At 36.9% G+C, this 25,236-nt stretch overlaps 4 protein-coding genes and 1 pseudogene across 5 annotated transcripts; 1 reads left to right on the top strand and 4 right to left on the bottom strand.

Annotated features, from left to right (window-relative positions):
- Positions 1-630: 630 nt before the first annotated feature.
- On the bottom strand, positions 631-6,814 carry LOC122292058 (phosphoinositide phospholipase C 2-like). 2 transcript variants are annotated; one of them, XM_043100253.1, is made up of 9 exons: positions 6,377-6,814; positions 5,458-5,654; positions 4,912-5,047; positions 4,592-4,837; positions 4,273-4,508; positions 2,367-2,484; positions 1,684-1,836; positions 1,490-1,576; positions 631-1,196 (listed from the first exon to the last, which is right to left on the bottom strand). In XM_043100253.1, the coding sequence occupies exons 1-9, from the start codon at positions 6,698-6,700 to the stop codon at positions 903-905; spliced, it is 1,791 nt and encodes a 596-aa protein (XP_042956187.1). In that variant the 5' UTR covers positions 6,701-6,814; the 3' UTR covers positions 631-902. The 2 variants fall into 2 exon arrangements, with proteins under 2 accessions (XP_042956187.1, XP_042956193.1); XM_043100259.1 differs by having other exon boundaries at positions 4,273-4,505; positions 6,377-6,812.
- A 1,271-nt stretch (positions 6,815-8,085) lies between these two features.
- LOC122292038 (phosphoinositide phospholipase C 6-like) lies at positions 8,086-12,038 on the bottom strand. Its single transcript, XM_043100213.1, has 9 exons — positions 11,515-12,038; positions 10,714-10,910; positions 10,327-10,462; positions 9,994-10,236; positions 9,691-9,911; positions 9,465-9,582; positions 8,816-8,968; positions 8,648-8,734; positions 8,086-8,478 (listed from the first exon to the last, which is right to left on the bottom strand). The coding sequence occupies exons 1-9, from the start codon at positions 11,818-11,820 to the stop codon at positions 8,185-8,187; spliced, it is 1,755 nt and encodes a 584-aa protein (XP_042956147.1). The 5' UTR covers positions 11,821-12,038; the 3' UTR covers positions 8,086-8,184.
- Positions 12,039-13,125: 1,087 nt separating this feature from the next.
- On the top strand, positions 13,126-15,914 carry LOC122292046 (peptidyl-prolyl cis-trans isomerase CYP20-1-like). The gene is made up of 8 exons (XM_043100226.1): positions 13,126-13,286; positions 13,502-13,564; positions 13,696-13,771; positions 14,457-14,504; positions 14,608-14,631; positions 14,797-14,979; positions 15,112-15,187; positions 15,586-15,914. Exons 1-8 carry the CDS (start codon positions 13,209-13,211, stop codon positions 15,722-15,724), a joined length of 687 nt encoding a protein of 228 aa, XP_042956160.1. The 5' UTR covers positions 13,126-13,208; the 3' UTR covers positions 15,725-15,914.
- Positions 15,915-17,831: 1,917 nt separating this feature from the next.
- On the bottom strand, positions 17,832-18,667 carry LOC122292053 (protein EARLY FLOWERING 4-like). The gene has a single exon (XM_043100239.1). It carries the CDS (start codon positions 18,410-18,412, stop codon positions 18,029-18,031), a length of 384 nt encoding a protein of 127 aa, XP_042956173.1. The 5' UTR covers positions 18,413-18,667; the 3' UTR covers positions 17,832-18,028.
- Positions 18,668-19,468: 801 nt separating this feature from the next.
- On the bottom strand, positions 19,469-23,676 carry LOC122292031 (annotated as a pseudogene).
- Between the last annotated feature and the right edge of the window lie 1,560 nt (positions 23,677-25,236).

Here is a 25,236-nt window from a genome sequence, read left to right as displayed (position 1 = left end):
AATTTTATTATTATTTACGAAGTTTTCATTTTTATCTCATTATCCAAACATGCCGTTAAGCACCCAACATCATATTGCAAAGCTTTGACAACATATTAAGAAGTGCAGCAAGCAATAAGCCAAGATCGTCAAAGCATACTGTTTGAATAAGTGCCTTTGAAGAAAATTCACCAAGGCTATCTTCCATTGCAAAGCTTCGATGAACAGCTGTATTTGTGGCTAAAAAGGCTTATTTGTTTGGCAATGATAGCAACAAATGTCAAGAAGTATTGATCAGGAAATGCAGGAATCAACAACTCCACTCCAATGCTCAAAGTGAAGATAACAAACGTTGAGAACCTAACTGTCTTCAGATTGGTATGGAAAGCAGAGGCTAGACTAGCCGTGTAGATGCACCTACTTATCCGCCCAAGTCCATCCTTCAAGACCCAGTTAAGTGCAGCGGCAGACGGAAGTGAACGAGAGTATCCAATATATATATATATATATATATGGAAAGATTTCCATGGAAGAGGAAAGTGGTGGGAATTGGGGGCTCGACAGAATAATACTTAAAAAAAAAACAATAAATATCATATTAAGATCTAAAATATATTAAATTAGAAAGAACCTAATTATAAAAAATATATATGTACAAACATATATATTATAAAAAAAACAATATATATACACATGGAAATCTATATCTCACGAAAATACGCTGCAGTTTTGCACACAATAACCCTGAACAGAAAGGAAGGTTTTACATGTATACATACCACATAACAGGCCTCAAGTATAATAAGTACAACTATATACATCTTCTCAATAAAACTTCCTATAAAAAACGACAAGAACAGTTAAAAGCTGTACATTATTTTACCCCTCTTTCAACCCGCCCATAGATTGGGACCACCAATGCATCACACAAATTCAAAGCGCATAAGAAGCTTTACAGATTTGTATTTCTCTCCCTCAAGGCTATGAAGTGGAACGGCTCGAATCCCACTTCTCAGTTCGGAAACGGGTAGACATGTTTGGCCTCCGAAATCATCCTTTTCAGACATGTCATACTCGTGAACTTCAATTCTAAGCAAAGCCAGTTCTGGGACAGACAGTGGAAACTCAAATTTTTCATTCCAATCAGGCACCCAATTATCCTCTAATGTCTTTGTTTTCTTCATTATAGTATCAGCAGGCACCCCAGCAATTCCAACCTGCATACATATTTATCGTTTCTCAAATACGGAAGAATTTCAAAAAGATCAAAAGTTGCAGAAGGGCACCCGGGAGAAAAGGGGAATGGGTGGGTGCAGCCAAAAGATCAACCAATATTACATAGCTAAACTTGTTAATAAAAGGTAAGTCACCCATCATTAAGGCAAAACTAAAGTAACTCAAGATATTATCAGAATCAAAGCAGATAAGGAAGGCAGTTACACCACGAGCCAAACTAGAATAGAATGCAGCTGTATGAATGAGAACATTTTTGTAGCTTCAATCATCTTACCCTCACATAGAAATCCGGTGGGGAAAACGCATCGAAGTGCGTGTGAGTGAAATCTTGATACCATCCTTCCCCCATATAGACAGTCACCTGTTGAATAACGAGAGAATTATAACCTGTTGAACATAATACATATATACTATAGAAAGCACTTCCCCAAAAGGATAAAGGAAACTAAATTAAGGCAGAAGCCTAACCTTCAGAGTTTTTTTCTCCGGCAATCTAACATTAGGATCAAAGACCTCATTATGTGGACCAGTATTCAACAGGAAATCTGGTTTTTTAATATAACCACACCCACCATTTGCTTTGAACATCCCATGCATCAACCACAGTGATCTTCCATATCCCTGTCATAAGGAAATTAGCATATGTAGAACTCTTTGAGAGAACAATTTCACAGGCAGGGATCAATAGTAGGACTGAGCTTAATTCACCGCTCAAGAGAGTCTCACACATAGACTCACCATAGTACCCAATCCCAAATCCAATCTTTCATATCAGGAAATAAAATGCACACCCATAGATATACATGTGCGGATTTCTTATCTAATAGGTCCATTTAAAAGACAAACACTGCTAAAAAATTTCAAATTCAAATAACTAATTAATTAATTGTTACTCATAACTTCAGAACATAAGGTGTACCAGTGATACGGTAGAATGTTTTTTTTTTTTTATTTATTTGAATATTGTTTGCGACACGCTAGAATGTTAGAAGCTAAATATCACACCTTCCTTCAATGATACCCCCCCCCCCCACAAAAAAAAAAAAAGAAAAAGAAAAAGAAAAAGAAAAAAGAAAGCAATTTATCTAACAATAAAGGGAGTAGTTACAGCAAGATATTCCCAACTGACAAAAGATAAAGAACAGACAAACCTGCATATTAAACGCAACCATTTGAGCTCCATGCGACCACCCAATCAGTGGGTTGTAATTTGATGAGTCAATGCGTATACCCTTTGGATAAACCCTCAGAATATTTCGCTGGGTAAACCTACAGCAAGCCCTATCATCAGAACATGGGAGGACTTGATTGTTTAAAAATCAAGATAGAAATTTATATATATATATATTCTAAGCAGAGAGAAAATTATATTATTACATATGAAAGTTTGTTGATATGTTACTGTAAATAACCTATATGATAGTTGCAGAAGACAGAAAACACTACATCACATGATGGCTCTGGCAGGGTAAAAAAATAAGAGCCACCATTGAGTATCAAGCCTGAGACCTCCTATCTCAGGCAATAATTTCACTCAACCAGATAATTGCCATCCCACCAAAAGATGCCCTCCCTAACCATGACTATCAGCACTTTAAACTATGTTATCAACAAAAATAGGCATGCCACCAAATTGACTCAACTTATTGAAGGATCTCTAATATTTGGTTCTTCATCTCAGCTCATTTATCACATATACTGCATCAAGCACTGCCAACAAACAAAGAGAGCTGTATCAAGGGACACAGGGAATTGGTCTGGCTTAAAAATACCAGAAAACCAAACTAAACCAATACTGCACATTGACATAGCTCATCAGATGCAGAATTGGAATTTCTTCTGATGCTAGACATAAAAATACACAGAAGTAACCATAATCCACCAAACGTATTAAACTGTAGTCTCAATACTCCCGTTAGCCAGCAACTCCTTTTTCAGAATGGGCTCCATTACAAGTGCTGCATGGCCTTCCACTAGAACATTACTCCAGCACCCATGTTGCACTAGTTCTAGAGCCTATCTCCCAGCTAAGGCCTCTGCTAAGAATCAATTATTCTAGTCCATGTAAAGAGTGTTTTAGCTTGATGATCTCTAGCAATGACACCAAGCAACCGTATCCTTATGTCATTGATATCTCAATACTTAACTTGATGCAATTTGCAATCAGAGGGATCCAACAATGCAAATTGGGTGGCTTTGTCATCTTATTATTCCTTGGGTTTGTGGTTTGGATTCAAGCAAGAGCTTTTGCAACAACATAGGAACCTCGTAATACTGGTTTGGTCTTTGTGGGTTAAGAGGACCTAGAAGCCTGAGAGGGAGGCTAGGAAACGACCAATGAGCCCTGCTGTCAATCTTGCTTGGATTGTTCCAATCTGAAACCCCAATTATTCTCCAACCAAGCAATTCTTGTGAATTGGAACAAGAAGTAGCTCATTTCTTCCTGTTGTTGGCATAGAGAACATAAAGTGTGCTCCACATGGGTAAATCAGCAATCTTCTTTCTTAAATGGCAAGCAAATCACTATAATTCTCCCAAAATAATTCTGTCTCTCATGCAACTTGGCATTCCACAAAAGTGGTGGAAAACTTTGAAGAGAGTCAAAGGAACAAGTAAGGATTACTTTTCTTTTGAGTGGTAAAATGATTGTAAGTGCTCATAAAATAAATGTTGGATTTACAGTAAGGAAAAATCAGGAAATAAACATATCAAAGAAAAACTAGAAGTTCAATGGCCAAGTTGAGAAGGTTTGAGGGGAACATCAAAAATTCATGGGTGAAGATCTATCTGATGAAGAGATGAGGGCTTTTTTGTCAAGCTCCAACGTCATTTAACTATTTCTCAAGGTCTGTCAATACAGAATATCATATAGCTTTGAGCTTCTCTGCACCAAGCAGTACAGAACAAAACTTAAAAAACCAGCTGAATGAGGCTTTTTGCTTGATACTAAATTGGTGGCACTGTGGTAACACGACACAATGAAACACACCACAGGCACGAATTAAATCTCTTGTAACACCTAAATTATAAAAAATACAAAAGGAAATCGTATAATACCTGACAATTTCTTTTCCATGAATCTGTACAGCCTTCTCAAGCTGTTGCTCACTTAAGCTAAGTCGTCTCACTTTCTCAGGATCCAACTTGAAACTATCCTGTAATCCACCTTTTGGCTTACCAGCATGAATGGTAATTAAACGTTTATATTCAGGTGCTGCATGTTGGTTTGACTTAGGATCTGCATCATCAAGATCTTCCCCTTCATTATTATCATCTTCATCCAAATCATGCTGCTAGAAGATGTTATGTCAGCAAATGAAAAATAAGAATTCTGTACCTTGAATAAATCAGCGAACTAGGAAATTATAGTTCACACCTTGTCATTTGCCACAGGTATGCCTTTTAGGTTAGAGACTTCTCTCCCCCAAGCCTGTTCATCGCCTAAAGCTTTCCCTTTCTGTGAATCACTTTCTTTTTCCTTGATTTCTTTGGCCTCAAGGTATTCCTTAGGTGGTTTGGTTGAAATGATAATCCTTTTCTTCAACGATTCTGGGGATGGGAACTCCTTCAAGCATTCTGAGCCAGGGCAAAAGAGTATGTCTCCAAAAGTTTGAGTGGCCATCTAGAAATTGGTGAAAAGATGGTAAATTATTAGAACAAGGGCGCTGAATTACCAACATAAAATTAAATACTCACTTCAGCCACTTTAGCCTGAAGATCTGGAGTAAGGTGGTCTTCTAGAGTTATCACAACTGGATATTCAGATGCAGTGAAGGCATGCTCCTTTATAGACTTCAAACATTTTATGAGTTCCACTGGAGTAGTAAGTGTCCTGTACGCGAAACATATCTCTTTACTAGGTTTACACTAAGTAGCATATAATCAACTTAGTTCAACTCGACTCAAACAAGGGTTAAATCCCAACAAGTGGAGTTGGCTATATAAATCATTTTTTCAACAACCAGCCCAATCTGAGGCAATATACACTACAACTCTTATTTTGAAATTTAAAGACACTTGTGAAAGTGTATCCAAAAGAGAGGGAGGGAGAACGCACTACTAGAAAAATCATATTATCGTAGCATAGAAGCACAGTCTTGTATAGGAAACTACTTTTAAATTCTCATTCATCTAAACTCAACTTATTTGGATGGCAATTACTAGATGGTCATTGTCAAAAAGATGCTAAGCCTGTTGCAGAAATTACAAAGTTCACAACAATTTCGACCCTAAAATCCAAACCTTCCATGAAGAACCTCCACATTATCTTTCTTGGAGTTTGGCCATATATCCAATTCAATTACCCGCACTCCTCTCTGCAGTGCATTTGTGATGGGACCATCGCTGCAGGCACTGCTGAGTTGATTCCCGGTCAGATAGGAATTGTGACCCGTATATATGAAATAATGAGACAAGGGCGCAGACATATCATGGTGTACCTAGAATATAACAAATGGTTACCATAAAAATTGCTGTTATTTAAAATTTACAGTGTCAAGTTAATTATTGAGTCCTTAATCTGCTTCACTGTAAGTTATATACAAGTGAGACACCAAATTGTAAGCGCAAAAAAAAAAAGTAAAAACCATCGATTTTATAAAACTAAATACAAATTTTTTAAATAGAATAAACAATTATCTGTCACAGCATGCCACTTGAATTAAAAGAAAAAAAGGAGATTGCATTAAATTTCAGCGATAAGGGATTAATCGAAATTATCAAGGTTCCTTAAGAAACTTATAAAAGATCGAAATTACCAAAGCTTTTCGTTTTTCAAGCATGATGGCGGTGTCCCTCCATATGTCATTTATTATATATATGTCCATTACTGCTGGGGACAGATTTCTGAGGGGAAGAATTTCTACTAGTGTCAAATTGGTAAATTCAAAGAAATAAACTTAAGCTAAGTCCATTTCTTCCTTTCTTTCCAAAAACAAACAAAGCAGTCGGCAGAAACCATCAAATTCGTTTGTATTGTCCTCTCTTTCCTTTTTATATTGTACTCACGAGTAAACGGGGAATTAGAATTCCGTACAGCCAACAGAGCCTTTAAATATAATAAATACAAATTCCAGTGTCTAAGTTAGATCCATATACATATATATAAATATGTATATATATATATATTGGAAAAACAACAAACAAAGAGCATGAGCATTACCATAGGAGGCGGGAGAGGATGGTTGGTGTCAGAGAAGAGGTACTTGAAGAACGCCTCGATATTGATGCATTTTCGGGAAAAAATATTGAGGTGCCGAAGCTCGTGGAGGTGGCCGAGACCGTCAATGATGGCCTGAGCGTCCTCTACAGTAAGGTTATTTTCCTTCTGGACCTCAATCAAGAACCTCCGGAGATGGTCGACGGACATTGCTCCATTCTCCGAGTACTGGTCGAACAGGCTCTTGACCTCGTCCGGTGCTTCCGTTGCGGTTAGCGGGAACCGCCGGCGGAAGCAGAAGCAGATTTTGTAGGTCTGTTTGGACATCGGGATAGTGGAATTCTATATACAGGGAGTGTGGACGAGAGAGAGACAGACAGAAACAGAGCTCAGGTTTACTCTCTGATCAGATTGAAAAAAAATGGTTTTGACGATGAGGGCGGTTTAATATTTCCAGGAAGATAGGGAATGATTGGCGTGGGACCCAAGCGGATAATTTACACGCGGGAGGCTTTCGTTGGATCAACGAAAAAAGTCGACTTGTTGGGGATTAGGCTTTCGAGAAGGTGATATTGGAGTTTGGACTCGTGAGTTCGTAAGTCGTTTATTTATTTTTAAAATAATGAATAAATATGAAAATTATATATAAAAAAAAAAGTTACTGTTTTAATAATAAATTTTATTTTCTTTTAAAATAATTGTACACACATATTTATAATTGTATGTGTTATTATTTAGACAAATGTTATTTTGCTTACTTACTTTGACATCTCATATTTTTTTAATTTTTTTTACTTAATGATAAAGAAAGTGATTATTAGTTTAATAATATTTTATTTTATATTTTTTAAAAATATTTTAAAATGATAAACAAATATAATTAAGAAAATTAGAAAAAAATTAAAAAATAATTTTTACTATAACAAAGAACGACAAAGTAGCATCGTTCTATTGTTTATTTTTATAAAATAACAACTATTCATATCAGCCGTAACACGAGACTCATAATGAGAAGAGGAATATTTTTAATTTATTTTTTAATATTCTTAATATTTTTTTAAAATTCATAATATCACTAAAAAAATAATTTTTTTATCACTAAGTAAAAAAAATTTGAGATCATTCGAAACTCAATCTCGGTAGGCCATTTTTGTTACTTTAATAATTGAGATAATCTCGACACTGGTAGCAATAATTTACGATCAGAAATACTAAATCCATCGAATCGAGAGTGCGTCTCGATTTGTTTTTTTATTTAATGATTAAAAAAATATTTTTTTAATAATATTATAATTTCTTTTAAATATTTAAAAATTATATAAGAAAAAGTAAAAAAAAAAATATAAAATATAAAGTACGGACTTGATCCTCAATCCAAACAGGTGCATTAAAGTTTTCCAGAAGAGTTTAGATGGGTGAATTTAGTAACACGTGTCATCGTTAGATGCCAAAAGTAGAGTTGTTGGAGTGTGATTCAAGACCTCATGATTTCTGTCGGTGAATTTATTAGGGACCCGCTCTACTACTTCTTTGTTGCTAGCATTCTCTTTCTCGGCCCCACCTTCTTTTAATATTTCTTTAAATGAATAAATTAATCTGACGACATTGTACACGAATATCTAACACACCTTGACTGCCTATTCTAAAATGTCAACATGGCAGCCGACATCCTTACCATGGCTTCAATTAAAAGCAAAAGCAACTACTGGATATAAGAACACAGCTTTTTTAATTATTTAAAAAGAAAAAGAAAAAGTGCAACCCTGTAATAATGTAACATGGACTCGTAGCAAGACCATCTGTCCTGGAGCCTAAACAAACTGAAACTGCATTAGAAGCTTCACAGATTTTAGTTTATCACCCTTTTTGTCATAAAGTGGGACAGCATGAATTCCCGGTCTTAGTTCCAAGACAGGCAAACATGTCTGCCCTCCAAAGTCATCCTTCTCAGACCTATCATAATCGCGTACTTCAATCTGAAGTAGGGCGAGCTCAGGAACTGTCAAAGGGAATTTGAATTCTTCATCCCAAAAAGGAGCCCAATCATCCTCGATTATCCTCGTTTTCTTCTTGGTAACATCAGCTGGCACCCCAATAATGCGAACCTGCCAAAAACAACTATCATTGTATGTGTACAACATGTTTCAAGAGTCCACCCATGAAAAAAATTATGTATAGAACTGACCAGCATTTAGAGTCATGAACATTAAGATAATATTAAATCTAAAAAAAAATGCATGTCACACGTATATTTACTGTACAATATAACTATACCTTTGTATAGAAATCCGGGGGAGAAAATGAGTCAAAGTGTGTTTGGCTAAAATCCAAGTGCCATCCATCTCCCATATAGACTTTCACCTGATAATTAATCAACGTCGATGATAAGAAGGGGTCATTAGACACACTATATTCGGTTCTAAGCTAAAACATTATTCACACCTTTAATGTCTTCTTCACTGGCAGTGTTATTTTAGGATCGAACACCTCATCATGTGGACCCTTCTGCATCAGAAAATCAGGTTTTTTCACATAACCACACTCTCCATTGGTTCGGAACATCCCTTGCATCGACCAAAGCAATTTGCCATATCCCTGGTAAAGGAACGCTCACAAGTTAATGATAATTTTCTGGTGGGGATCATGATGATTGTTTACTTGGAAAACCTTGTAGTTTCATGCTGACTAATCATTTCTTGATTTAGAATTGACCTTCCAAAGCCTTCTTTACGAAAGGGTTATCCTTTAATCAAATACCTTTATTGTTCTCTTGTTTACCATTGTCACTCTTTTGTGTGACAGTTATCTTATGTCAATTCACATTCACATGGGCAAATGACTTGACGACAGAAGATCAGAAGAAAAACTTTGACATCAAACTCAAGTAAGTGAGAAGTAAATAAACAGCCCTCATATGGCATGAAAGAAATGTGGTAAAGGAAAATCTTATTACACTGTAAGCATTCCCATATTCATCAACGCTATCAGATAAACACAATACTGATCAGAAAATTGGAAGCTTTGTAGAATACAGCGCAGCAAGATTCATTTGAATTATGATTTTATTTGAATGATGAAATTTGAACCTAACCTGCATATTAAACGCAACCATCTGGGCCCCATGCATCCACCCAACATGTGGCTTGTAATTAGAGGAGGTGACACGTGTTCCTTTAGGGTATATTCTTAGTACATGTTTCTGTGTGAACCTACAAAGGATAAAAGCTGATACCAGAAAGAGTTGTCCAAGCGAGATAAAAAATAAGAATGCTAAATTGTATTGCAACTATCTGCTGTCAATTAAGTTAAATAGATACCTTACAACATCAGTGCCATGATTTGTGGCAGCCTTCTCAAGTGCTTGTTCACTCAGACTAAGACGTCTAACTTTGTTAGCTACAACTCCTAATGCGTCCTTTAAACTACCCTTTGGTTTCCCAGAATGGATTGAAATCAAGCGTTTGTATTCTGGTGCTCCTCGTTGGCCTGATTTGTGATCACATGCAGTAATTTCTTCATCATCTTGATCGCTGTCACTCTGCCATACATCAAAAGAGTTGATGTAAATAAGCATTCTTTGAGATTCAAACTGCAAACTTATACATCATATTCCAGCTCACTCTCTCATTCGCTTCTTGCTCAGCCATAAAACCTGGTGTTTCCCTTCCAGATGCTTCTTGAAATGATTCCCTTTCACCAGTCAAGATACTTTCCTTATCCTTGCTATCCTTAGATTCCAGGTATTCTTTTGGTGGTTTGGTAGAAATAACAATCCGATGTTTTAATGATTCTGTTGATGGTAATTCAGCTAAGCATTCTGCCTGGGGATAATACAGCATTTCTCCAAATATTTGAATGAGCATCTACATGCAAAGTGAATTGCGGTCACAAAGAAAAAAAAAACACCTCGAATTTAAATAATAGTGAGAGACAGAAAGAGAGAGAGGTCTAACCTCCGCAACTTTGGCCTGAAGGTTAGGGGTAAGGTGGTCTTCTAAAGTTATAATGACAGGGTATTGAGATTTAACAAAAGCGTACTCTTTAATGGACTGCAAACATTTGAGGAGCTTCACAGGAGTGGTCAGGGTCCTACAGTTATTCAGAAAGTGGTGCGGCAAAATAAGATAGATATGGGAGTTGCTAAAATAGATAGATAGATAAGAAATAATGATGATGATGATGATGATCATCCTTAGTATAGTAACATATGCTGTTTTGTAAGAAATGCCTCTGCCATTGGGACTTGGGTCCCTGTAGATAAACATCTTATGGCACAACCACAAATGTACCCACAAGAACGATCACATCACTAAATGAGAGATTTGAGAATTAACTTATACCTTCCATGAAGAACAAGGACGTCATCTTTTGTAGAATTTGGCCATATATCAAGTTCAATTACTCTCACACCCCTCTGCAATGCCTTTATGATTGGTGCATCACTACAATCACTGCTGAGTTGATTCCCTGTCAAATAGGAATTGTGCCCTGTGTATATGAAATAATGTGACAATGGAGCAGTCATATCATGGTGTACCTGAAATCACATATAATATGTCAATAACAAACCTACATTTGTTCTTATTTTGGATTCTTCAAATAATGATAGTAAATGATTACGTGCCAAAGACAACGATACATTCTTATCAACACGTTAATGTCCAAGACCAGCAACAGAAGTTGTTTGGGGCTCTTTCATGTTCTGATAAACAAACCTTCTGATGAAAATAAACTGTCTATTTGACATTTACCAACAATAGGGTTACTTTTATAAAAACTAAAAAGGGCCTATCAAATTTTCTTTGTCAAGCTTGCCCTTAACAATAAGTGATCCATTCCAATGCATATGTACAATTATAACTGGTGAACAATCTGTAATATAAGTGCTAGAGGTCTCACTGTTACCATATCAATTTCATTCCACACGAAACTGCTGCGTTGTGATTGAAAGAAGGGAACAAAAAAACATCTCTCTAAACGAGATCGTCGAATGAACCCTTATTAGTTATCAGGCAATAATTTTCTTTTCTAAGATACCCTAATGTTAAGAATAATAACTAGCCAAACAGAGGAATACCAAAGCAACAGGGTGTCAGGGAGAGCGAGAGAGAGAGAGAAAGAGAGAGAGAGAGAGAGATGACCTGAGATTTGATGGGGCCGTTGAGATCACTGTGAAACAGAAAATGAAAGAAATCGGAGAGGGAAAGGCCTTCGCACGCATCGCGGCGTTCATGCAGAACCTGCTCTATGATTCGGTCCGCTTCGGCCACAGTGCCGTCCACGTCGCCCTGGTGCTCCACCAGAAAGCGACGGAGCTGGTCGGCGGACATGTGGTCCGCACCCTCGGCGAACTTCGAGAACGCTTCCTTCACGTCGGCCGGTGGGCCCACCTCGTTCATCTTGAACTTCCTACTGAACCCCAACATCTTGTACTTGTAGCTCGCCATTGAAACACGCAAAAACTCTCTCTCCCTCTCTCTCTGTTATTGGCTTTTCAATGCGTTTGGAGAATTACAAATATCTCGAAGACTAATAGCTCGAAGACTTGAAACTTGGAGAATTCTATTAGGAGAGAGAGAGAGAGAGAGAGAGAGAGAGAGAGAGAGAGCGCGTGACTTAGGAGGTGGCCCATAACTCGGGAGTGTTTGAAGCTGGTTCGTTGGACGAGACCGACAGCAACGGTTGTCTTGCTATAGATTCGTATATAAAGCGATAGTTAGCAAAAATAGTCGTGGATTAGCACAAACTTCTTGAGGTTTAAACTAACTTATTAACACTATTTTCATTCATTTACTGGTTATTACTTAATAAGTCAACATTTCACCTTATGAAAAATAAATTTATTAATAACTTGTTTACATGCACACTACACAAATAATTGAGATGTAGATCACATCAATTTATGCTAAAAAAACTCAAAATATTAATATTATTTTTTAAATATTATAATTTTTGTAAAATATATTATTCTCTTATCAAATCAACGTATAATATATTATAGTTAAAACATTAGGAGTGGACAGTGAGAACCCGTACCCCTCTATCCTGCCCTCGCCTTGTCCACCTCTACTCCTGCATGGGCGGGTAGACTATTCTGCTCTTATCGTATTGTCTTACTTAAGTATGACTATTGTATTACCTTAACCTTTTATATAGGGACAATGTTACTATGCCTGCCGCCTTTTGTAATTTTTTTTTTCTCATTTCACATTTTTTTAATATATTTAAACATTTTAAAAAAATAAAAAAATATCAATACAATTAAAATTACTTTCTTAATTATTAAGAAAAATAATAATTAAAAAAAATTTTGTAACCAGAGGTCACTTTAAGGGAACAAATAGAAGAGACATACAAGTATTTTCCTTTATATAAATATTGGTCTAGAAGATCAAGACAATTCAAAATATAATTTTAATAAATTTAAATTCTTTTTAAATTTATAAATTTTAATTTATAATTTAAATTATATTATAATTTAGACCAAAAATTAATTTTTTTACACCCAATAAGTTGGCCAAGTGAAGGCAGGGCAGATGACATTTTTTACCCCGCCCTCCAACACCGGGGCAGGGATTATTTATAACTAAAAACATAAAACGTTGGTCACATATCATAAATAAACAATTCCGTTATTCATGCCAAATTTCTCATGCTCGATTAGTTATTTTGGATAATAACAAAGTGGTCAACCTGAATAATTTCTCACTAAATAAAATTAAAAAAAAATACTAAAGCTCGTAAATTATCAAAATGCTTGAATAAAAGCCCAAAATCCGATACATTATCGCAGCGTCTAAACTTAAACATCATCGGAGCTGAAAAGCCTGAAGGCATGGCCACCACAACAAAGTTGGTGACACTAGCTCTTTTGTGGGTCCTGATTTTGTTCGGAACCCTAGCTATCATCCAGGTACTTCCGCCCTGCTATTAAATGTTCATGGAGATCAACCAGAATAAAAGGATCCCATTGAAGTGGCTAATCCCATGCAGACGTCTGCGCATCTGATGCTATAAATTGCATAGAATCATATCTAGCTGTTCCGGGTATTACCCACCCCCCGGGAGATTCAGAAAATATGCGTAAGAAGTTTTTCTTATAAGTTTTTGTTTTGGTGTCAATTTCAGAATAGATTAAGCGATGCCGGAGCCTCATCTGAGCAAATTGTTACCAGAAGTCAGCGCCAGGAGGTTGGAAACTAATTTTTGGTTCATGTAAACGAAGGCTTACGCATTACTCTAATTTTAGTTTATTTTTTTTTTCTTTTTGGGTGCCTTTAGATGAGTATTAACTTGAGTAAGTGGTGAATGCTTTATAACAGGAGAAGAAGTTGGAGGAGCTGGAAGAAGTTACCAATAAAGTTTTCTTTGATATTGAAATTGGTGGAAAACATATGGGTATGGACCTGGTAGCTCGGGACGGCGGGGGTGTTTGACCATGTGGATGTGCTTTGTTGTTATTAGTATTACTATTATCGTTTTTATGAATGGATGTGCTTTGTTATTAGTTCTACACAGTATTGCAGCTTTGCTGCTTTTTTTGTGGTTGGGGAATTCATTTAGGCATATATGCATTGGCCAGGGTAGTTTTGTGTTCTAAGTGTTTGACAAAATGTTTACATGTTCACCATGATTTTTCACTTGATAACTAGAATTTTGAAATTAAGTAGTCCACGAGTCAAATGGTAAGCATCTCAAGATGGCAGCAACTGGTTAAACTCAGGTTTTTTTAGCATTATTATTAATTTTTGTGAAGAATTGTTTCTTTACTCTACTTTCATTGACATTCTATCTGCCTGTGAAATCTATTTGTTTTTTTTTTTCTTGCTGTCACAAAGTTTTTTGATCTGTTAGAAGAATAGGGGCAGTGTTTTTCATGACCTTTGAAGGTGAAGGGACTCAGAAGTTTTATATAAAACAAAATGGACTTGATCCGAAATGCCATTTCAAATGTTGTTACCATGGGATTTGTGAAGGAGCATACCGTTGATTGGCTGCATGAATTTAGTCTGAACATTCTTCTACATACTGCAAGGTTGTTCTTTTAGTATAATATAAAGTTTTTTTTTTTTTTTTCTCTCAGGTCGCATAGTCATTGGCCTCTTTGGTAATACAGTTCCTAAGACTGTAGGTATGGTACCCAAGGACAATGGAAGCTGCTGCCTTGTGCATGTTTTAATTGAGATCTTTCATCATTATAGGAAGTTACTGACTTGTACTTTTTTCCTCCACAGACAACTTTCGAGCTCTTTGCACTGGTAGCCAAGTAACTTTTGCTCCCCTCTTGTAACTCTTATCATATGAAGGCCGCTTCTTATATTTTACCGTGCCTTTTTATGATCCTATAGGAGTTACTTCCACTGCCAATAGGCTTACATAACTGTTTGCTCTTTATTCAAGTTCAAGGATCCCTCTCATTTCAGGGGAGAAAGGAAATGGAAAAAGTGGGAAGCCTCTTCATTACAAAGGGAGCACATTCCATAGAATCATTCCGAGCTTTATGATACAGGGAGGTGATTTTACTCGTGGTGATGGGAGAGGTGGGGAGTCGATCTATGGCGAGAAGTTTGCTGATGAGAACTTTAAACTAAAGCACACCGGGCCAGGCAAGCTAAAGTCCTTGATGTTGGATTTGTTATGTTCCCGATAAAATATCTTGTAATTGGTTCCCAAGTATACTGAAAAATGTAAGTTTCATAGAGAATTTTAATTTGCCGAATTATTTTTTCACTTGACAGGAAATCTGTCAATGGCAAATGCTGGACCAGACACCAACGGATCTCAATTCTTCATTACCACAGTCGAAACTAGTTGGTAATGGTCCTTTTTGAGAGCATGTGTAAAATACTTTGTAGAATAGCAATTTTAGTTTTTAGAGAATGTTGTTCATCAGTAAAATTGTTAGTGTCACGAATTTGCACTGATCAACAGTGCTTGTTGCAGCCGGGAATTTTGAGTAGGTACGAATCCACCCAATTTAGGACCCGCCATATGATCTGTTACATAACAAGGGGTAGTAGAGGGCCTAGAGGCATATCCATTAGTCACCTATTGTCTATTGGCTCCTGCCTTTCGGCCAGACATTTGCAACTAGATAAATTTAGTAGTACATATATAGTCGTCTGAAACTTTGCATGGGATCTGTAAAATATGCTATAAATCTCTGCGTACCCACTTCTCTTACTCACGACTGCTTTTGGTTTCCTTTAAAGGTTGGATGGGCGCCATGTTGTATTTGGCAAAGTGCTTTCTGGAATGGATATTGTCTACAAGATTGAAGGGGAAGGAAGACAGAATGGCGTGCCCAAAAGCGAGGTTGTCATTTCAGACAGTGGTGAACTTACCGTGTGACCGCCCTATTTATCTCATTTTTAACATATAAATGCTAACTGTCAAGAATGGTGCTCTGCGCCGTCTCTCTTCTCTGTAAAATGACTTTATTTTATTGGTTTCCCTCTCCTAGGAACTCAGTGCATTTCAAAAATAGACCTAGGTTGCATGTTACCGTTGCGTTAATTTTAAGGTAATTCCGGTTCCCGTCTCTCTTTTTGTTTCTCTTCATCCTATAAACATTCCATGGTGGTGGACTACCACGACCCTGGTATTTGCTCTTCACGTGGTTGCCACGTACACTTACAGTATTTGATGACAAAATTCGCAAACTGTTCCAAGAATACCAAAACTCCAGAAATATCTCCAACGTTCGATGGCCTCACGATGACACAACTAATTTGACATGAGCATGACCACGCAAACCCAGCTAAATTAGCGAGGAGGGAAACTCAGATTTTCCGAAACCCAACATAATCAAAGTTTTCTGAATGCAATTTTCCAACTTACAGGCACCAATGGATATCTTTATAAGTGAGGTACCGAACCTTTAACGACAAATTACTGAACCCGGACTTTTTCTGTGATGCCTATTTAATATTAAGTCCCAGTATATTTGATCTTCGATAATAACTACAAAAACCATTCACTGGTTACATTCTAAGAATGGAATTTGTGGCGACATCTATGACATATCCAGCTATATAACGTAAGCAGGTAACAGGGCAATTACCCAAAGGGGTTGGGGATGCCAACAAAAATCTTTGAACACATCATGGCATAGCCGATACACTTCAACAGAACTTAACAAAACCCTAATCCCCAACTACTTGTGCCAAGCTACATAAATCCTTTTTACCACCCAAGAGGAGCTCAATCAACAACAAATCCATTTGAGGCCGTATCCTTCCCTTTGTTGAACTAATCTTTGTCACTACGATGATATCAAATTCAAAAACCGTGGATTCCCCCACCTTCAAACAAAAGCAATTATTCACCATACGGAGCATAAGCACGAAATATAAGCAAATGAACTATAAATACCTTATCAGGTTGGCGGATTCAACAGGTAAGTAGGTGATTCCACTCTAATCCTCCTTGTAAAACAAAACAGCGCACTAAATAAGCATTATAGATCTTTCCCAAGACCAGTAGAAGATGGGGAACACCCATAAAAAATAAGAACATCTATGGAACCAAACCTATGGGCGGTAAACTAACTCCCTAACTCATTTCTATTTTTGGGTAACCGGCTGACATAACATTGGGGTATATAGAGTTAATCAACAGTCTACTGAATATTACCTACTTATAGTTAATTTAACATTAGATATGACATTTGATGTTTAGAAAGACAGACAGAAATGTATAGAAATAGAGCCAGACAGACTAAAAAGTATCTCTTATCTCAATGACACCAACGGAATATTAAATAAATGGAATTGAGACATGTATGGAAATATACTGAAATAGAGCCACTTTGAGGTTACCTATGAAATGAGGCATGGGACAGAGTCAGCAAGAAGAAGTTCCCAAAGTTACAAAGGAAGCTTCGAGCTCAAATCCATCATGGGTTGAGAAATGAAATGAAATTCTATGAGATCTAAGTTGATCCAAGTAACATTGCAAAGGCATAATAATGGTAGGGTCGGGATATCCCAACCCTCCAAACTGGACGCGAAGTTCTCCCCTCGTCCGGCTCTCTAGAGGGGAATCTCCACTCACCACGTCTACTAATTTTGAAAGGTTGACCCCCATTCCCCTTCACTATGTATGGCCAATAAACTCCTCGCTTTGCTTCCTCCAATCCCTCCAAGCTTCTCTGCGAACAATCAAATTCCAAACAGACGCAACACATACCTAAGATTAAGCAGGCATGAAAGCAGAACGCGTAGAAGATCCAGCGCTCTAAGAAAGCTTGCAGAGTAACCCAGATGGATCTTTTTCTCCAAATCAATCGTCCTTATAACGGGATACCATATTTTTCAACCCCGTCGCTCGTTTCAAACATCCTAATCTCATACCGTAATAGCACACTGACATAGACATTAGCTAGACAACTTCTCATATGCTTCTTTCCCCAACTTCCTCGCATAATCTAGTACCATAAAAAACGAATACAAAAGCATGGACTAAACAGAGCATACGTAACTCATTACTTTGGTCCATAACAAGAGTACCACACAAACCAGATTCATTCCCCATACTCTTAACAACAAGCGTATTGAACTCAACAAACGCTTACTCAGACAGACCGATAGTTTCAATTCCAAGCCAATATAGATTAGATGTGAATTACAGCGGATTGTGGCAAGGGACGGAATTTCAGGCCTGGGGACTCGAGGTTTTGTCTTCGGAGCCGCTCTTGGCAGTGCGTTGATGGAACAAGGTGGAGAAATTGGAAGAGAGGTCGGAGTAGAGGGAGACGACCTTGGAGATGTTACCGTTGATCTCTTGGATGAGGGCCACGTTCTTGACCATGTTGTCCGGGATTCTCGACTGGTGGTTCTCGTTCACTTGCTGGATCAGCGATCGGTTCCGATCCAGCACCGTCTGCACTTGCCGGAAACTCTGGTTAAAGGCATCCCACACCTCGCCGTCGCCGCTTTCGTCAGCCGATTCTCCGGTGGTAGTTAGGGTTTTCTTGTGGTTGGATGGGAGCTCCATACTCGACTCGGCGGCGGAGATGGAGGAATCGGGTGTGCTCATGTGCACGGAGAGGCTAAGCTGGAGCAGTCAGCAGGTGAATTATACGAGAGTTTCCGGACTGAAGAGGCTTGGGGGGGTTTGGTTTTGGATGAGACGGGTGGGGGAATGTGGAACCACGCTCAACAAAGCACAACACGCGCCTCTCGTTCGAGCAGTAGCACCATAAATATCTCAGAGACAGGAAAAAGCGAAATCAATGTTTTGCCACGGCGGAAACTTTACCTCGTTCGTATCAGAAAATATCTCCCTTGACATAAATGAATAAAGCTAGATCCCCCGCGGGGGATCCCGCTAGGGCCAGGGCTTCCAGTTTTTTTATTTTTATTTTTTGTTTTATTAAGAAAAAGGTGCTTGATATTATTATAAATTTTTTATATTTTTTTTAAATATTTAAAAGCATTAAAAAATGATGTGAAAAAAAAAAAAAAAAAAAAAAAATTTAGCCTAGCGTAACCCCAGCAGTGGCTCCGACACAAATAACTTCAAACCTCGAATAAAATTCACGCAGAAAATAAAATAAAAATTTTCACCTTTTTTTAATCGCTATTATTTTATATCATAAGAATAATATTAAATATAAATAATAATAAATAACATCTCTCAAGATTAATATAAGCAAAATTCACTTCCGAAATTACCCACACCTTTCAACAGCCAAACAATTTAAAACGTATATATACTAATTATTTTATGATTATTTGAATTAAAATATTTTATAAAATTTAAATAAATAAAAATATTATAAAATTAAAATATTGTTACAATATAATTTTTTAATATTAATTTTATTTTAAGATTTGAAAACATTAAATTATTTTTTATATTTTGTTTAGAAATTTAAAAAAATTATAATAATTAAATACTGATTAAATGAAATATTAAAAATTAAAAATTAAAATATGTTTAATTTTAGATGTTGAGAAGAGATATATGATACGAGACCATCTTGCAATCCAAACAAGGTCTAAGTGATTGTGCAACGTGAAGTGCTTTAGTTATTATTTGGCAGCCGTGGCCCGTAGTAGAAGAAGATTACGATAATATTCTCAAGTAAAATTGGAGGAGAACCGATTTCTGTGCAGCTTATGTTCCAAGTGATTGGAGGAGAAACGATAATATTCAGCGTTAAGAATTTCACAGTTAGATGATCTATTGTCCATAAACTTTATATATAGGTATGTATACCAGCCTAGGATCGTTTATCTGGGATTCTACAAACTAGTCCCACTGATTCTCCCAGTGGAAAGTCCACTCCGAAGGATTCAAGGTTGTCTTTCCATCAGCAGCAATAAGATCATATGGCGAGTCCTCTGCAAACTCGGTCGGTATAGACTTCCAGTGCAGACATGGCTCCCAGTCAGCTTCCTTGAGCACATTTAGTATCTCCCCACAACTATCTTGTTTCCTTCAGCTGATAAATGAAGCCCATCTCTGGGGAAATAAAAAAAGTAATAATAAATATAAAACTAGCACCAGCTCTTTTGACACTAATTTCCACAGTCAAAACAGGGTCAACGCACCAAATAATCGTTTTAACATGACACATCTCTAGGGAAGAATGTGAATGGAAGGGAAGTTGTTGAGTTTCAAGATCAAAAGGACTCCTCTCAAACACTCAAATATATCACTGCATAACGTGAATGCATTAGGCATCTTCTGACAAACACAAGGAGGACGAAAAGGTTGTACTTAAAGCCTAAGCTTTCAAAGAAGAACCAAACGCAAAACTGTGATGACCTAAAGCCTGACGGACATTCTTCCCAATCCAAAGGAAGAGGAGCTGAGGAGTTTTTTTTTTCAATGTTAATAGTTTATTAATTTTTTACGCATCGAGAGCCGAGGAGTCCTCGGGGTGTAATTACATAATATTGCATTTACTATGATTATAAGAAGTTCCACTGCCGCACTCAGTTAACTATCAGTGAAAATGGACAGATGAGAAGACCTAAGGAATAAGACAGGAAGACGGATGGGATGATTAAGCTGTGAATGTGAAAATTAACGGTGTTTACAGAGGAAAATAAAAATAAAAACAGACCCAGGCAACTGGGCAAAGCAATCTTACGTGAAGCAAGCATCCATCCAATCATCTCTTTTCTGAAGTGCACTAAATAGATCAACAACTTTCACACCTATTTCTTGACATAGCTTTCTACAAGCTTCCGAGTAGCTTTGGCATAACTCATTTGTTCTGACCATCTCACTGAAAATTTGACTGGTTTAAGACAGAAACCCATGTTAAAATTAACACTAGCATTGAAAGCCCAAGAAAAAACTTTTGAGATATCAATGAGAGCACCTTGTGTTTTCGTGAATCTTGTGCTCATTGACAGGAGGACAACTTAAGAAAATGATACGTGTTTCCTCTGAAAGGCTCTGGTTCAAATTTGCAATAGGGTGTGCATCAGATACGGCAAAATTTAAGAATGATCAATTACACCATACACAGCAGTTAGAAATCAAAACAACATGAGTCCACCTTACTCAACAGTAAAATAAAGATTACGGATATAATTTACACGACACAGGTGAAGATTTCATCTCACTCCATTGATATATGTTATAAAGTTGAAACTAAATCACTTCTTCCCAGAGCAGTTTCCAGGAGCTGAAATAATATCTTCAGTGGTTCCCAAGAATCAGATTGGACGAGTTATTCGTTGAACCTTTCACTAAAGTCACTGTGTCTGGTTCCCTCATGGTCTACAGTCGAATACACATATATTTGCTTCACACATGAAACATTGCAACATTGCATAAATTAGTAGGTGAAGAAAGTACCTGGAGATGAGTTGCAATCTTTCTCATGTTCTCAATATATTCAGGAAGTGGTACATGTGGGCCTAGGCCACATGATTGAGGCCCCATTGAATCATTACCTCCGAAATAAACTATCACCAAAGAAGGCTGTAAAGCAGCATCCTAGAACCAAGAAATGTAATGTAGGGATTCAGAGCATAATTAAATGATAAAAACACCGGATGGCTTAAGTAACAAAAGCTCTACTAATGTAGTTGGAAACCTGGCATCATATAGAAGAAGCATTTCCTCATGAATACCAATTTTAAAGGATACATAGGGAGCTGTCACAATCAAAGCAAGGTCACCAGCAACAATGAACTGCATATGTTCAACTAGAACCAACCTTCCACTGTCTCTATTAAATTATGCAGGACAGCTATCGTCAGGAGAAGATGGAATATTAATTCAGCCCTCATAAGCAACAAGGGCTCCAAGAGTATGGGAGTCTGTGTACATATGGCCACTAAACTCCACGATTCTACTAATAAGCATCTGTGTTCATGCACATTCCAATATGGAATTACCCCACAGTTTGCAAAGTTAAAGGGAGATCAACGGGCATACAGATGTGCAGAAATATCTCATTCTATAAGGTCTATCCTTAGGTTTACCTTGAAAAGGACAAAAATTTTACAAGAAAATCTCCACTTGCTTACACCATCTGAGCATTATTGATGTTTACTGCATTCCCAGAACCAAAAAAAGAAAAGAAACAAAAATAGGAACCATAAAGGTTTACCAAAGTGCATTGAGGTCTCTTTGTAAATAATATGGTCACCTGAGTACCTTATAAGGCAAAAGGAATTTTCAGCTAGAAGTATAATACCTTGGGAAAAACTTGATCAAGGACCTGGATAGCACGTCGTGAGTTCCACCCAAAATACCCTCGCAACACAATATCTGCCTACAGCGAATCATGAATAAAATAAGATTGCCATACAACAATTATGATGCATTATAATCAAGTTATTAGTAAGAGAGCCCATTGTAGATATAAACATAAGACCAACTACTTTTTTTGGTAAGTAAAATGAAAATTGTATTGATACAAATGAAGTAGGCGAAGTCCGTGTACACAGAAAGTATACAAAAAAACACCTGAACATTCTAGGAACCAGAAATTAAAGACAGAACATCATGAACACTAGTTCCATTAAGCACAATGGCTGAAAACCAAATCAATTAGGTGTGTACAAAAAAGTTCCTAAGTTTCTCCATTGTGCGCTCCCTATCTTCAAAGCACTGATCATTCATTTCATCCATATACACCACATTATGCACAAAGGAACATAAGACCAACTACTGATCAAGTACGCACTCACATGAGCACGCGAACTGGTTTTTAACTGAAAAACTGTAGTATTATTTACTTTCTCCCTCTCTCGTGGCAGTGGAAAATTCGTATACACCCAAAAATGAGCACATGAAATGATAAATTGGATAAGCATTGTCATATTAACATGACATTTTCTTTATTTGTTCTGTTTTTTACATACCGGCCAGTTTATAACACAAGAAGTTCACGTATACTAGTATAATAAAAAAGATGGGCTTGGAAGGATGTATAAAACATTTAGAAGCTTAATGTTTCGAGAAGTGAATTATGACCGGTAGGCATCTAAAACAGTAATTTAAAGAGATGAGACAAAATTCAATAGATAGAGCTTACTGGGCTTGGTCCCGATTATCCCTCCCCAAAAAGATGTTACAAGAATGATACAAACTACTCCTTACAACGACCTTTGGAGATAATCTGGAACATTAATCACAAATAAGTAAATATCTAAACTTGAGAATCACAACATGGAAAGCAGCATTGAGTCCGACTACATGATCCCTTTCGGGAAAAAGTTAGTGCTTTTTTAGGGCAAAATGTCGTAGTCGAAAGCAAAAAACAAAAATATACTCAACACCCAACAAGCCCAATTTTTTTAACAAACCTAAATAAATACCATCATAGCCAGTTCCACCCAAAACCGGTTTCCTTTTAGCATACAAAGAGATGGGCTTCAACATGGTTTACTTTCTTGTAATAATCGGAATGGAGCGTCAACCAAAATTCACAAAATTAAGTTAATAAACTAACATTGAAACAAATCATATACACAGGGACACAGAGAAAAAGAGGATACTTTGCGAGCGTAGATATCAGCAAGAATGGCACCCCAACCCCCCTGGCCAAAGCCGAGTTGAACAATGGAGGATCCGAAGAGAACAAACTGAGGCCTCGCTGGTCCCACCATGTCTCTCAAGTTGGTTCTTTATTGAAAAAGCACTCTACTCTACACCAACACCAACTTTCCTTTTTCCACCAAATGGTTTTTTGCTCCCTGCCCAATGCCTGGCATCTCCCTCTTAATTGGAGCACAGAGAAACCAGTGCCGCACGAAATAAAGGTAAAAAATACACTCCAGTTTTTTACCCTGAACAACATTCAGCTCTAACAAACCTTGTACCTTTTTTTTTTTAAACAAACCTTATGCATTACACTTGAAATTCTGATATTATCACATCTTAATATAGGTATAAATATATTTTTAATATATGTAAAACGGAAATTTACTAATAATAATATATTTACCGAAAATAATAGTAGGACGCTATAAATAAATAAATATATCTGTTTTCGGCATTTGTCTTTTGGCGGATATAGAAAGAACTCCACCTGTCATCGTTGATGACAACAGACAAACTTCTATTTTCCGTACACATATGTCCATTAAATTAAAAACAATAAACAAAAACTTGCATAAGGCCCGCGTGGCCACCCCCCAGCAAATCCATAGGTGGTTGCAATAGCTAACGAAAGAGTTATGAAAGAATTAAAATAATCAAAATTTTAAAATATATATATATATAAGAAAAAATTAAAATGGTATTTTATCTAAAATACTCAAATCATGAAAACGATTTTATTCAACTTCATACAAATGGTTATTTAATTGTATAATCTTTTTCCAGTTAGTTTTTGTTGTGTGCGCAGAAGACGAGTACAGGCTGAAGGGTCGAGTTTGGAGCAGGCTGGACCCAGTACTAATGGGTCGGCTATGTGGGCCTTTGGCAAGTTTTGGAGCAGTAAACAGGTAACGAAAGATACGGCCCATTAGTTTCATTCACACGTTCCAAATATCATGTTCCAAATATCATGTTTTCATCATGTCATGATATATGGCAGCTAGCGGTCGGCCTATCCAAAAATGAGGGCTTTTCCCCTGATGTGTTGCATTTAGATTCTAGTTCACACGAGCTCAGCCCAAGACAACTGTTGGGCCCACCTTCTTAATATCCGATGAGTTTCAGCCGAGTCAGAAATCGATCCAAGTAATGGTTTCGACATAATAATAATAATAATAGTACTTTTTTTTACACCAATTTAAAAATTTCACATAAACTAGTCAAGCACTTCAGTTTGGTTGAATATCAAATTTTATGATTTTTAGCATACCAATAAGTGAATTTTTTTTTTTTAAGGTACAATTAATATTTCTCTTTTTTTATATTTAAATTGAAAAAACCTTCAAGTCCAATGGGTGTGAATTAATTTTTCACACCAACCAATAAACACATGCCATGTAGGCGTTTCTAACAGCTCAAGAATGAACCTGCATACACTGAACATTTCCTATTTCTTTCTCTCCCTCTCCCTCCCCTTTCCCCATCTGCACTCAACGAAAAAATCCGAAGAAGCTAGCCCTCTCCTTTTTCTCTCCATTTCCCTTCACTCCAATGACATAGGTACTCAAAATCAGATATTTATTCTTATCTTTTATGATTTCATTGTAAATCAAATAGACAACAGAAAATCGCAAACGTTTTTAGAATGAATTATTTGAACTCAAATATTTAATAATATGTGAAGAACTTGTTAATTGGAGGGCCGTGGGGCAGACCACTCCCCTGTTCTACCTAACGCATGAGCCATGCGTTACATGCATTACATGCATAGGCTGGCCTTTACGACCAGCCGTTATATAGCCCCCACTTTTGATTCAAAGATATAAGATAAGAACTTAGAAAAATCT

The sequence above is a fragment of the Carya illinoinensis genome, chromosome 1, assembly GCF_018687715.1.
Source record: "Carya illinoinensis cultivar Pawnee chromosome 1, C.illinoinensisPawnee_v1, whole genome shotgun sequence".
In the NCBI taxonomy this organism is placed as follows: Eukaryota; Viridiplantae; Streptophyta; class Magnoliopsida; order Fagales; family Juglandaceae; genus Carya; species Carya illinoinensis.
Note: the sequence above shows the minus strand (reverse complement) of the source record. Positions and strands in the feature narration are given on the sequence as shown.